Source organism: Chlorocebus sabaeus, chromosome 1, assembly GCF_047675955.1.
Source record: "Chlorocebus sabaeus isolate Y175 chromosome 1, mChlSab1.0.hap1, whole genome shotgun sequence".
NCBI classification, from domain to species: domain Eukaryota; kingdom Metazoa; phylum Chordata; class Mammalia; order Primates; family Cercopithecidae; genus Chlorocebus; species Chlorocebus sabaeus.
Window position 1 is genome coordinate 7,997,321 of NC_132904.1, and position 13,211 is coordinate 8,010,531.

A 13,211-nucleotide genomic window follows, 5' to 3' on the forward strand; every position below is an offset into this window, starting at 1 on the left:
CATCAACTCCTCTGGGGCTGTACCTGCAGGGCAAGGATGCCAAGCGCTGCCCCTCCTGCAAGCCTTCACCTCTGGGCACTTTTTTTTTTTGAGACAGAGTCTCATTCTGTCGTCCAGGCTGGAGTGTGGTGGCATGATCTCAGCTCACTCCAACCTCTGCCTCCTGGGTTCAAGCGATTCTCTTGCCTCAGCCTCCTGAGTAACTGAGATTACGGGCACACACCACCATGCCTGGCAATTTTTTTTTTTTTTTTTTTGAGTGGAGTCTCACTCTGTCGCCAGGCTGGGGTACAGTGGCGCAATCTCGGCTCACTGCAACCTCCACTTCCTGGGTTCAAGTGATTCTCCTGCCTCAGCCTCCCAAGTAGCTAGGATTACAGGCATGTGCCACAACACCCAGCTAATTTTTGTATTTTTAGTAGAGACGGGGTTTCACCATGTTGGCCAGGAGGTCTCGATCTCCTGACCTCACGATCTGCCCACCTCAGCCTCCCGAAGTGCTGGGATTACAGGTGTGACCCACCGCATCCAGCCGATTTTCTGTATTTTTTTAGTAGAGACGGGGTTTTGCCACATTGCCCAGGCTGGTCTCAAACTCCTGAGTTCAGGCAATCCGCCTGCCTTGGCCTCCCAAAGTCCTGGTATTACAGGCATGAGCCTGCGCCAGGCCGCCTCTGGGCCCTTCTTCATGAGGGAGGCTGTCTGTGCAGGCCTGTCTTGGAAGCCAAGGGAAGAACCGGGCGCCCAGGGAACAGTGGCTACTACTGCTTTCCATCTCTAAGTCAAGGGCAGGCAGGAAAGGGATGGACCTCAGATGGAACATAGATGGACCTCAGCCCTGTTCCCTCCACCTGCAGAGGCAAAGACCCCGCTGGCTCAGACTTCACCAACCTGGAGCAGGGGAGAGAAGCTAAGTTCTAACCTTTGATCAGAAGATGGGGAAGCCACACTCAACACGTCACTGCCTTGGGAAGTGGGATTTGGGGATGGTGGGTCCTGGGGAGAAACGGGCTTTTGGTGTGGAAATGGCATCTTTCCTGTTTCCGACCTCTGCCTGCCTCATGCCAGGTAAGACACCTTCATGCCTGTTTCCATGACTGAGAACATGGGAGTATGCTTCTTTCCACCCACGTTCCTGGCGGATTTTCACCGGAGTTGGGCTGCACTGTGGAGAAGGGGTTGGGCGGCTCCTGCGGCACAGTGAGGGGGCACAGAAGCCCAAGGCAGTCGGTAAGAAATCACCAGTTTATTGAATGAAAAACCCAACATCAACTCAGTCCCTCCCACCCCCATCTCCTCTCTCTGGCCCAGGAGACGCTCAGGACAGCAGGGCTGAGCCCTGGAAAGGGCAGGAGGAGAGCTTGGGGGAGGTATGGAGAATGAGAAAAACACTTTCAAAATGGAGTTCTGTGCAAAAACCTCTGGGAAGGATTGAGAGAACAAGAGAAAAGCTCCAAAGGGGCTGTGGGGTGCGGAGGGCCGGGCTGAGGGGCATGGAGGGCTGGGCTGGGGGATGCGGAGGGCTGGGCTGGGGCCCTGTGTCCTCAACCACTCCTGAGAACATGGACGGTCAAGACTGAGGGGCTCAGACCCCCAGTTGGTGAGAGGGAGGTGACAGGGAGGGAAGGAGCCTGCTGGAGGGAAACCTGGCTGGGAGGATGGTTCTGGGCCCAGGCTGGGGCCTAACGAGGAGGAACAATACAGCAAGGAAAGGCAGACAAACTGACACAGTGGCGGGAGGGAGATGAATGGGAGATGAAATGGGATGTCTAAGGGGCCACAGATAGCATGTATGGTGTTGGTGGTCTGCCTCCCATCTCTCCAAGTCCAGGCAGAGCTGTGCTGGGTGAGGGGCTGGGAGACAGAGGCAGGAGCATCATCAACAAGGGCTGAAGTCGTGAAGACAGTGACTGGTGCACAGTGTGTGTCACACGGTACAACCAAAAGACTTGGTGTGCAAAGAATCAAAGAAACACTCAGGACACACACGACATCTGCAAGGAACCTGGGGGTGGTGAGGAAGTCGTGCACGGGTGGTGGGAGAGACTGTGAGGCCCCTCTGTCCTCGAAACACTGTGTTACCATAGCAACAGGGTCCTCGAGGTGGGGGAGCTACCTCCTGCCCCTGTGAGCTGTGGAGCAGGGGTCCCGTGGGCTCAGGGCACCCCCTTACCCTCCCTTGGGAAGCTCTGGGGCAGGCGGAGAACCCCACAAGAGTGGAAAGTGGCCCTGGGTCCTGCTGGAGGAGGCAGAGTGAGTGGATCTGGCAGCTGCGTCTTAGAGGGCACCCTGATGGCTGGAGGGGCCAGGGGAGGACTAGGCTCTCCTGCTAGGGACCAGGATTCCAGCTTTCCCATTTCCGGGAAGGAAACTGATACCACAAGAAGGAGGTTGGAAGTCGGATGAAGGCCTGGAGTACTCAGTCCCGGGGACTATGGGTACCAGAAGGCAAAACCATCACGCCCTGGGCCTGGAGCAGGAGGGAGAAGGGGAAAAGCAGGAACGAGGAGGGGCTGCACAGGGATGGGTTGGAGGGGAGGGGAGGGGAGGCGTCCCTGTGGCAGTGTCCTTTGGGACCTGGGCAAGTGAGAGGCAGACCCTGGTGCCAGGGAAGGGATGCTGGGCCCGGGCCTGCTGGCCTCCCCCTGCCCGCAGGCGGTGAGGCTGGTGGCAGTGCCAGGAGGGAAAGTGGCTGGGAGACAGGGCCTCAGGTGGCCTTGCTGCCACTGAAGAGTCCCACTGGAAAGTGCTTGACATGGGTGGGCCACTGGGCTGCCAGCTGGAAGAACTTGATGTCACTCCACTCGACCCCATCGATGGACACTGGGGGTGACAGGGAGAGGAGTGGTGACCGAACTGCTCAGGCCATCTCCCCAGGGCCCCTAGGGAAGGGCCATTGCCTGCCTCCCTCTCCAGTCCCTTCCTTGCCCTCCCGGCCCTGCCCGCCCTCGCACCTCTCAGCATAGTCTGCTGCTGCTTGGCTGAGCAGATGAGGCGGCTGATGCCTTCAATGACCTGGCTCTTAGAATCCACCTCCTTTTCTCGTGGTTTCTTGCTCAGGAAGATGGTGGGAACTGGAAAGGAAGCAAGGCCACCTGTGTCCCAGCCCCTGGGGAAGCCATCACCCCTCTCCTCCCCAGCCCCCACTGTTCCCTTCTTCCTGTGGCGAGGGGAGGTGATCTGCAAAGCAACCCCTCCTCCCTGGCACTGGGCTGTGGGTCAGGATCTTCAGGTTCCTGACCCGGTCCCAGCACTGGGCTGGTGACTTTGGCTAAGGTCCCACTCCTCCCCCTGGGGCTCGATATCGTCGCCTGTTCAGCGAAGACCTTGGTCCAGATGGTCTCTGAAGTCCTTTCCAGCTGGAACGTTCTAGGCAGCCTGTGGGGCAGGGGCCTGCCTCCCTATCAGGCATGCGCTCTGTGCAGGAGCCAGTGGAGCATGAGTTTGTCCTCACGCTGCCCTGGGGATGCCGGAGAGTGCTCCCCGTTCCACTCCCACTCCAGAAAGGAAGCAAGGACAGGGAGGGCACTGCTGAACACCTTGCAAGTTTCCGTGCTGCAGCCCGTGGGTTTTGGCTGTGGGCCTGGCACAACCCTGTCTGATCCCCCTTCAGGGGAACTCTGCAGAGGGGAGGCACACACAGAAATAGGCACAGCTGCTTTGGAGCACCCAAAGGTGGCAGGGTCGGGGTCATGCCAGCGCTGCAGGTGCACAGCCAGTTGTGGGTCCCTAGCTGACACCAATGGTGGCAGGCACTGTGCAGCACTGGCCTGGCCATGGGGGTTCCTGCCTCATTCCCATGCACAGGAGCTGGGCCAGCTCCAACTCTACCTCCAGCTCCTTAATCTACCCCTTCTATCCAGAATGGACTGTATGCCCCTTAATCCTGAAAACACAACCACCTCCTTTTGCTCATGAAGCCTCTTTGGAGTGGCCTCCAGGGCTGGGTGCAAGTGCTCTGCTCCTGCGTCACAGGGACCTGGAGCTGTGGTACAGAGAGGCCTCTCCCTGTCTGCAGTCCTTCCCAGACAGCAGTGGCCAGAAAGGCCCCCTTCAATACAGAGCAGCCGCTGCCTCAGCCCCTAAAGTGCTTCAGCTCAGCAGAGTGACCAAGCAACTTTGCAGCCTCGGTTTCCTGTATGACGGAAGGAATGGCCTTGTCCCTCAAGGGGAGGTGGGACTGCCCCCTGCACCCCATGCCAGACCATGGGATGCTTCTTCATCCCAAATATCCCAAAAGAAGATTTATTCCCAGATCCTGAGAGAGGAGACAGGAGGCCTGGTAGCCCCTGGTCTTCCCTGGCCTTGGGGGCACTTACCTTTCTTGTTCTTTTCTTTGGTGACCACAGTCATGGCCATGGTGCCAGAAAGCTGGGCTTCCCCACTATGGGGCAGGCGGGACACCTGCACCGAGCGGAAGACACTCTTGAGGGTGTTCTTCGAGCTGGCGTCCCTCTTGTCGCCATCCCTCCTCCGCTCCCCGGGGTGGCCCAGCCAGTAGTCCACCTGGAGGCCAATCACATCCCCATATGGGCTATTAGGGCTCCTGAGGAAAGGGAACAAAGAGGAGAGGTCAGCTCTGCCTTCAGCTCCCAACTACATGGGCCCAATGGGGTAGGGGCCACGCCAGCCCCCAGGAGGGCAGGCTGAAGAAGGCTGCGGCTCTGTTCCCTCCAGACACACAGAGCAGCTCATGTGGCAGAGGGGAATCAGGTTGATTTGAGAACAAAGCAGGGGAAAATAAAGGCCCAAGTCACGAAAAGGAAACCGAATAAAAGCTTCACAGGATGATGAGGGCAGCAGAGGAGGAAGCTTTATGAAGGAAGAAAGTGTGTGTGTATGTAAGTGCATGCGCACACATGCATATACACACACATAACGCACGCGCACACACACACGCATACGCCCAGCAGAAGCCCCTGTGGGCGGCTCCAGTGCAGCCTCAGGACAGCGGCTGGTGCCACCTGACCTGTAGCTTTGTCCTTTTCATGGCACTCTTAGCTCAGCAATAATTTTAGCTCCTGGGAAAAGGGCTGATGTGTCTTGAAAGGAGGTGTCAGACACAATAGGTACACAGGCCAGGAAAGTCATCTGACTTTTTCTGCCTCATTTCAGAGGTTCCATTAAAAAACAGGATTAACTTGGAAGGGAAAGGAGGTGGAGGGAAGGGTTGTTGCCAAGGCTGCCCAAATCCATGCTGGACAGAAACCCTTCTGCTGAGCGGTGAGATGAGAGAAAACGCCTCCAGGAGGCCAGGAACCTGAGGTCCCCAGAGCAGAATCTGGCCAAGTGAGTACTTCCTCCTTTCCTCTACTGTTCCCTCCAGAAGACCCTGGAGGGAAGTGCCCTGAGGAGCAAAGGGTGAGGGAGACCAGGGACTGGGATTCTAGCTCCAGGGCAGGCCTCGTGCCACCCAATACCTCACTGGCACTTTGGGGGAAGTCACTGGCCAATGCCATCCTCTGTTGCTACAAGGAAAGGGAAGAGGGGAAGGTGGAAGGCAGCAAAATGGGGGAAGGGAGGAAGGCTGCTCCCTCCCAGTGCTGACCATGCCTGCTCTCCTCACCTCAGCTTCTTCTTGTCAGGAGCCCACCCCTTCACCCTCCCTCTGCCCCCTGCTCCTGGACCCTTGATCTAAACTGTAGATACTTGAGATCCTAAAGACATGGCTTCCCACTATATCACCACTTCCAGTGGTCTCAGAGATTCAGCCTGAACCTGAGCTCTGCTGCTTGCTCCCGCTCCGGCTGCAGCACCTCAGCAGGGCCGCCTCACAGTGCCAGGCACTGACACACGTGTTCTTTTTCTCTTCTTTTTTAGAGGCGTGGATTGTTTCCTTTAGAGAGGCCCTCTGACTGTCACCAAAGGAGACAATCCACATCTCTAAAGAAGAAGAAAAAAGGAGTACACTAGAAAGGACAGCCCAATCCACGTCACTATGTGGCCCAGGCCTAGCTTTGAACTCCTGGGCTCAAGCGATCCTCCGGCCTTGGCCTCCAGAGTGACTGGAACTACAGGATGAGCCAGCGCGCTCGGTTTCCATGTTCTTATGTAACCTGCTCCACAGTCCTGCAAGGTGGCCATTTCACCTCTCTTCATTAGATGAAATTCAAGTTCAGTAACCTGTCCAAGCTAAGGCAGTGGACAGACAGAAGACAGAACCACTCAAATCCATGTGTGTTTTATTTCCCAAGTGTCATGCTCTTTCTACCACCTGGGAGGTCCCATAACAAGACACTTGCACAGCACTTTACAGGCCTCTCTGCCAACACTGTCTCATTCAGCCCAATACTGTGAAACAGGGCAGAAAGTGTCCTCCCATGACCAGGCCGGCTAGTGACATGTCTCCGAATTCTAACTTTAGTGTTTTGGGTTTTTTTTTTTTTTTTTTTTTTGGAGAGGTAGGGTCTTGTTGTCACACAGGCTACTGTGCAGTGGCATAGTCATGGCTCACTGCAGCCTCAAACTCCTGGGCTCAAGCAATCATCTTGCCTCAGCCTCTGAGTAGCTGGGACCGAAGGTGTGCACCACTACGCCTGGCTTCCTGTGGCTACCTTCTAAGCCCATATGCCTGTCACTGGAATCAGCCGGGTGGGCCTGATGGAGGGCATGGCAGGACAGGTACGGGCAGGAGCCTTACCCCACGATGGCCAGGGCGCTGCTCATGGATGGGGAGGAGGGAGGAGTGGCTGTGGCATCTCGGCTCAGGCCCGAACTGGAGGGTGGTGACGTGGAGGGCACAGTAAGACTGACCACAGGAGAATCATCCCCATCGCCTGTCAGGGGACAAACGACAAACACAGTTGGCCAGAGGAAGCTATCCCTGACTGGGTGGTGGGAAGGAGCCAGGGTTCCTCCCATCCCATGGCCTGCTTTCCTCCTTTGGCCCCAGGCTCCTCCCCACCTCCCCCAGCCACCACTGCAGCGGGGGAGTGAGGGCACCCACAGGCTTCCTGCTCAAGCTCTGACTTCCCTCAGGACATCCAGAGCTTAACTTCTGGCCTACTGGACTAGAGGGAAGACAGGGAGGGCACCAGCCTCACTCCACAGAACAAGGAAGCCCTAGGCTCACCTGCTGTGGAGGGAGAGTCTTCAACCAGACCCACCTTCACCACCTGCAAGGAGAGAAGAGGCACTCATTAGATCCTCCTATTACAGCAGGCATGTTCTGATCCAACCAGAAACAGATGGTTGGCACAAGAGCCATCACTACACATTATTTTATTGTCGGCTTTAAAATCTTTGCAAATCTGGGCCGGGTGTGTGGCGTGGCGCCTGTAATCCCAGCACTTTGGGAGGCTGAGGCAGGAGAATCGCTTGAACCCGGGAAGCGGTGAGCTGAGATCGTGCCATTGCACTCCAGCCTGGGCGACAGAGCGAGACTCCATCTCAAAATAAATAAATACGTTAAATAAATAAATAAGTAAATAAAAAAATCTTTGCAAATCTGGAGCAGCCCAGCTGTAGAAACAACACAACACAAAACAAAACAAAACCTAGTTGCAACAATGAGGTGGGGCAAGTGAGACTTTGCAGCTCTTCTCTGGGGATAAAGAGCTGAAGGCAGGAATCACTGTGATGTCCTGATCTCGTTTCTCTAGGGTCCTGTGGGCAGAGGGCCTAGGAAGATGGCTCTGTCTCTGCCAGGTGGGAGTGTCTATAAGCCAAGTGGATGTGCTAAGCTGTGGATACCAGCCCTCTCCTCTCTGGTCTTACTGGAATCTGGAGGAGTACTGAATGGGGGTGAGGGGATTCCTTAGGAATTTTCAATTCTCCATAGAGAATTCTGGAAAGGACAGCCTGGGCCCTCCAGTGGCTAGAAAAGAACACAGTCACAGACTAGGTGAGCATCCAGGCTGTGGTCTGAAGTGACAGGTGAAGTTCTGGGCCCTATCACCTGGGCCCAGTCCCAAGCAAAGAGGCAGCTGGGCTGGGAGTCCAGAGGGCTGGACCCTGGTAGGGCGAAGTCTACCGCACAGGCCTGCAGGTGGTTGCCTGGAGGCTGCTGTGACAGCAAGGCTGTGTTCGCTGAAGTCTGTCCCGATTCTCTACGCGCCCTTCTTTTGATTCCCGGAGAGGAACAAATTGCCACTCTGGGGCTTCCTGGATATAACATCCCTTTTCTCCTTGTTCGCCTGGCATTTGAAGAGGTTGCTAGCTCTTTTGGTTTTTAATTTGTTTTAAATTTGTTATCTCTCTCTCGGTTGCGAAGCCTGAGTGAGCAGCAACTCACAGCTCCACAAAGATGTGTCAAACCACCGGCTGCAGCTATGGGCCATGGTCCTCTGGGGCCTGTAACGTGGCTATGGGAGCAGCCCAGGGGCTAACCGAGGAGTGGCTAGACTGCAGGATAGGAGGCTCTGCAAGGCACGAAAAGGGGCTGCTGGATTTCCCTAGCTCAGGTATCTCCTGAGATCACTCAAGACATCCACATCTTGGATGTGCAGAGAGCAGGAAGAGCACGGAGCTAGGCCCCATCATCCACATGAGCCCCTCCCTGTCTAGAAGCTACAAGGGAGCCTCAAGGAAATTACAAAAAAAGATACAAGCTGGCTGGGCATGGTGGCTCACGCCTGTAATCCCAGCACTTTGGGAGGCCGAGATAGGTGGATCTCTTGAGTCCAAGAGTTTGAGACCAGGTTGGGCACCATGGCGAAATGCCATCTCAGCAAAAAAATACAAAAATTAGCTGGGCGTACCGTGCGCGGTGACTCATGCCTGTAATCTCAGCACTTTGGAAGGCCGAGGTGGCTGGAGCATGAGGTCAAGAGATCGAGACCATCCTGGCCAACATGGTGAAACCCTGTTTCTACTAAAAACACAAAAATTAGCTGGGCATGGTGGCGTGCACCTGTAATCCCAGCTACTTGGGAGGCTGAGGCAGGAGAATCACTTGAACCTGGGAGGCAGAGGTTGCAGTGAGTCGAGATCATGCCACTGCATTCCAGTCTGGCAACAGAGTGAGACTCTTGTCTAAAAAAAAAAAAAAAAATTAGCTGAGTGTGGTGGCATGTACCTGTGGTCCCAGCTACTCTGGAGGCTGAGGCAGGAGGATCACTTGAACCCGGGAGGCAGAGGTTGCAGTGAGCTGAGATCGTGCCACTGCACTCCAGCATGGGCAACAGAGTCAGACTCCATCTCATAAAAAAATTAAAAATAAAGATAAAAGCTGGTTTGGAAGGGAAATGCAAAGCTCTTGTAAGTGGAAATCGGAGTTTTCGGTCCTGCTCCGGTGCCATGCTCCGGCCCCTGGCAGGGCTGCACAGCTTCCCCGGGCCCCTCCCTAGGTCAGGCTGAGCCTGTGGCCCAGCTGCTGATGAACAGATGGCCAGCAGCGCACCTGCCATCAGAGACATCCACGGGGTTCTTCCTTGACTTTCAAAGTTTACTAGTATAGAGATTTCTCCCCAGCTAAATAAAAAAGGAAAGAAGAAAGCCTTCCTCTCAGTGGCCTATCCAACCATGAAGACAAAAGTATCTGTTTTCAGACTTTTCTGAATGCCGCCTTCCACTACTGCCGAGGCAGCTCCCTTTCCCCTGAGCCACGTCTGGACATCATTACCTGGGCAAAGGCAGCAAGGTCAGGGCCTGGTGTAATAAACAGGAGTCACCAGTGATGGAGCCAGCAACCGTTTGTGATTTGGAAAAGGTGGACACTAAAAGGGACAGCCCAATCCACGTCCTGGCCCAGGGTTTCTCTACCTCTGCACTACTGACACTTCGGGCCAAGCCACTCTCTGCTGCGGGACCTCCGGTGCACTGGAGGATGACCAGTGGCACCCCCTCGCCTCCACCCACTGGCTGCCCCCAGTATAACAACCAAACACATCTCCAGACACTGCCAGGTAGCCCCTGGGGGCAAAATCTCCAGTGTCTGGAGAACCACTGTTCTAGATGAATCTTTCGTTTTCCTGCGTAAGGGGGAACAGGAAGACCAGGAGAATGGGTGGGGTGCCGAGCAGAGGGAGTCAGTACTCACGCCAATGAAGGGAATAAACTTCTGATAGGAGTCTTCATCAGGGCTGTTGGGAGACACAGGAGAGCATCACAGTTAGTAGGGGAGACAGGGAGGAGTGCTGGGGAATGGGCCTTTACTGTCTCACTGTGGCTGCAGCAGAGTCCAGGATGCTGTGCTGCCTCCGCCTGTCACATCCTGGGGCGGCACGGGGAAGGTCTGAGACTTGGTGGGCATGTGGAACTCACAAAATGAGGGCAAATGACCTGATCATGCAAACTACGCTCCCTGCTTCCCACGTCTGAGTTCCAGCTATGAGGATGGGCTGCTTTATACTGAGGGGCAGGCAAGGAAACTGATGAACTCAGGCTCCTATGGGTGGAAGGCTCTGGGCAAGGAAGGAGTGCTGGGGAGGTGGCGGTAAAAACCACTCACATCCTTTTGGGTTCCTATGAAGGAATGTAGAATGTGGAGAAGAAAAATGTGAAAAAGCAAGGAAGACCCAAGATTCCTCTAACCCACCCAACCTATTTTTAAGAAACCCCTCAAAGTCAAACTTACAACTTATGCCGGCAGGTCAGCATGGCTTCGGCCACGGGAAGTTGGTGTGTCGTGGCTGCCCCGTTGACGTACTGCATCACCCGCCCCGCCACGTCCAGTTGCTCTGCAGAAAAGCCAAGAGATCACTAACTGCCCCACTGACTTCAGCTGGCAAACCTGCAGACCCTCTCGGAGAGGGCTCCCTTCCTGAGACCCGTCACACTCTCAAGTTGAGTGAAGGATGGGGCTTTACGGTCCTTCTGGTTTGAAGGAATTATGAGCCCAAGGATGGTCCTCTCCCTTCCAATCTTTGCAGTTCCTCGAAGTCCTGCTCTTTCTTGGGCCACTCACACCCTTCTCATGCCTACTTGCTCCTGCCTGTCCTTGTGCATACCCATCTGGTGGCCTGAAGGAGCCTCACCCCACCCCACAGACCTTTGCCATCACCTCCTTCTCAGCTGCACCAGGCCCTCACTACCTCTCAGCCTGGAAGAGCTCAACCTCATTCTGATACCTGCCACCTTTATTTTTTAATTTTTATTTTATTTTATTTTTGAGACAGAGTTTCACTCTGCTGCCCAGGCTGGAGTGCAGTGGCGTGATGAGCGCGGTGGCGTGATGAGCGCGGTGGCGTGATGAGTGGTGGCGTGATGAGCGCGGTGGCGTGATGAGCGCGGTGGTGTGATGACACTGCATCCTCAACCTTCTGGTCTCAAGCAATTCTCCCACCTCAGCCTCCCGAGTAGCTGGGACTACAGGCGCACACCACCATGCCCAGCTAATTTTTGTAGAGACAGGGTCTTGCTATGTTGCCCAGGCTGGTCTCAAACTCCTAGGCTCAAGTGATCCACCCACCTTGGCCTCCTAAACTGCTAGGATTCCAGGTGTGAGCCACTGCGCCCTTGACCCCTGCTACCTTTATTTGATATTCAAGAAAGCACCTGGTTGGTGTGGTGTTATTCATTTATCAAGTGACTGTTTCGTCACTTGACTGCTATTCTCTGCTCTTTGTATTTCATCTCTACAACTAGAGATGCCCTGCCCACTACGCCAGCATGGCCGTTGTTCCTTCCAGATGAACAGGAGCAGAGCAAATAGCAGAGGCTGAAAACAGGCAGAGTGGAGGGGCTGTGCACAGTGAGACTCCACTTAATAAACACTTACGGAAAAATGAATGGGCAGAGTGACCGGGAAGGTGAGAGTTGCAGGGAGGAAAGCAGCATGACCTCGGCCTCCTTCTGCAGCCAGGCTGGCACCTGTGGACCCCGGGGGTGGAAGTAAGCTCCTTACACGGGGCCATTACCTGACACTGGTGGCTCTGAGCGACTGAACAGATCTCTCCAACCAGAATCCAGGAAGGAACTACTGTATTTACTGTCGACTGACCCCAAGTATTTGGCCACAGGGTGAGAACCTGGTAGATGGAAAACCAGAGGTGTTGAATTGGTCAGGAGATGAGACAGTGTGGGATCAGCTGTCCCTGGTCATGGCCTTGGTTTTCTTGACTGTCCCTTCCTAGGTCCCAACCCCACCATCCTGTTCCAGACAAGGTATCTGTCTACAGAACCCTCATGCCCGATGCCCTCCTGGTGCCGCCCGTCTTTACCGAGGGGAATGATGAGGAAGCGCATGTAGCCAAGCCAGTCGGAGGTCTTGTTGGCCAGGGACTTGACAAAGAACCTGAGGATGGAGCTCAGGTAGCTCTGGCCTCCCACAGCAGCCACCTTCACTGGCCTCGGCATGGAAGAGTTGCAGTTGCAGCTGGGGAGGAAGGGGAGTGTCATAGCAGTGCTCAGGCGGTGCCAGGATCCTGCCCAGTGGGTGGCCCAGAGCTGACTTTCTGTGATCTCAACAACCCACAGGGGAAAAGCAAACCAATCCACAAAATAAAACAGACAGGATCATACAGGGAATAAGCCACAGTGCTTTCACAACCAAGAGGAAAATCCGGGGTCAGAGGGCATTGCCCATGAAGCAGACAGAACAGCTGAAGCTAACGCAGGGTGCGTACCCCCAAGCCTGGAATCCACAGTTCTCTTTTACAAGGGCAAGGGACTCGGGCCTTTTAAGAAGGCCCTAAGGATGGGGGAAGCACTGACTTGAGGGTGGGGGAAGCACTGACTCTTGAATGTCTACCAGCATGTTGCAGTTGGAAGGAATAAAAGATCTTTTTAAAACCTGTGTGTCCTCTCCATCATGGGTTAAAGAGGATAAAGCAAGTCAAGGCATGGCAGGAGTCCAGGCAGGGAGGCAGGGAGCACAGGAATTGATATTTCTACCCCTGATCCTCTGGGGTCTGCAGGGGCCTCGAGCCTCACAGCCTGCTGCCGATACCCCCTAAAACATGCGCCCCTCTGCAGATTCTTAGTCTGATGAGGCTAAAAGGGTCTATAATTGCTTAGAAGTCAGGGTGGGAAGATGAAGTCAGAGGGAATCCCTAAGGGCAGGAGAGCGGAGGCCAGAGCCCTTACTAGCGCTGGATCCGGGTGAGCAGGGCGGACAGCACAGCCTGGACCTCCACGGTGGAGCAGGTGCACACCACAGGCTTCCGCTGGTCCTGGAGCAGCTCAGCCACATACTGAGATGGGGAGGGAGGAGAGCAGGGACATAGGTGAGAACACATCACTCCTTCACAAGGGCCAAGAGGCAAGCGAGGCCCAGACCGAGCTGCAGGGCCCCTGTCCTCTGCAGTTCAGACTGAAGCTGGGCAAAGGCA

General features: G+C 55.2%; 1 protein-coding gene across 1 annotated transcript in view; it reads right to left on the reverse strand.

Moving 5' to 3' along the window:
- Positions 1 to 1,226: 1,226 nt before the first annotated feature.
- The window catches only part of PACS1 (phosphofurin acidic cluster sorting protein 1), a 165,105-nt gene continuing 153,120 nt past the window's right edge, over positions 1,227 to 13,211 (reverse strand). The window contains exons 15-24 of the mRNA XM_007978166.3: positions 12,967 to 13,073; positions 12,102 to 12,256; positions 11,799 to 11,909; positions 10,517 to 10,619; positions 9,980 to 10,022; positions 7,073 to 7,115; positions 6,641 to 6,776; positions 4,320 to 4,546; positions 2,955 to 3,074; positions 1,227 to 2,823 (exon numbers count right to left, since the gene is read on the reverse strand). Coding sequence (XP_007976357.2) covers positions 2,708 to 2,823; positions 2,955 to 3,074; positions 4,320 to 4,546; positions 6,641 to 6,776; positions 7,073 to 7,115; positions 9,980 to 10,022; positions 10,517 to 10,619; positions 11,799 to 11,909; positions 12,102 to 12,256; positions 12,967 to 13,073 — 1,161 coding nt within the window. The 3' untranslated portion in view covers positions 1,227 to 2,707. The remainder of the gene's footprint in view (positions 2,824 to 2,954; positions 3,075 to 4,319; positions 4,547 to 6,640; positions 6,777 to 7,072; positions 7,116 to 9,979; positions 10,023 to 10,516; positions 10,620 to 11,798; positions 11,910 to 12,101; positions 12,257 to 12,966; positions 13,074 to 13,211) is intronic.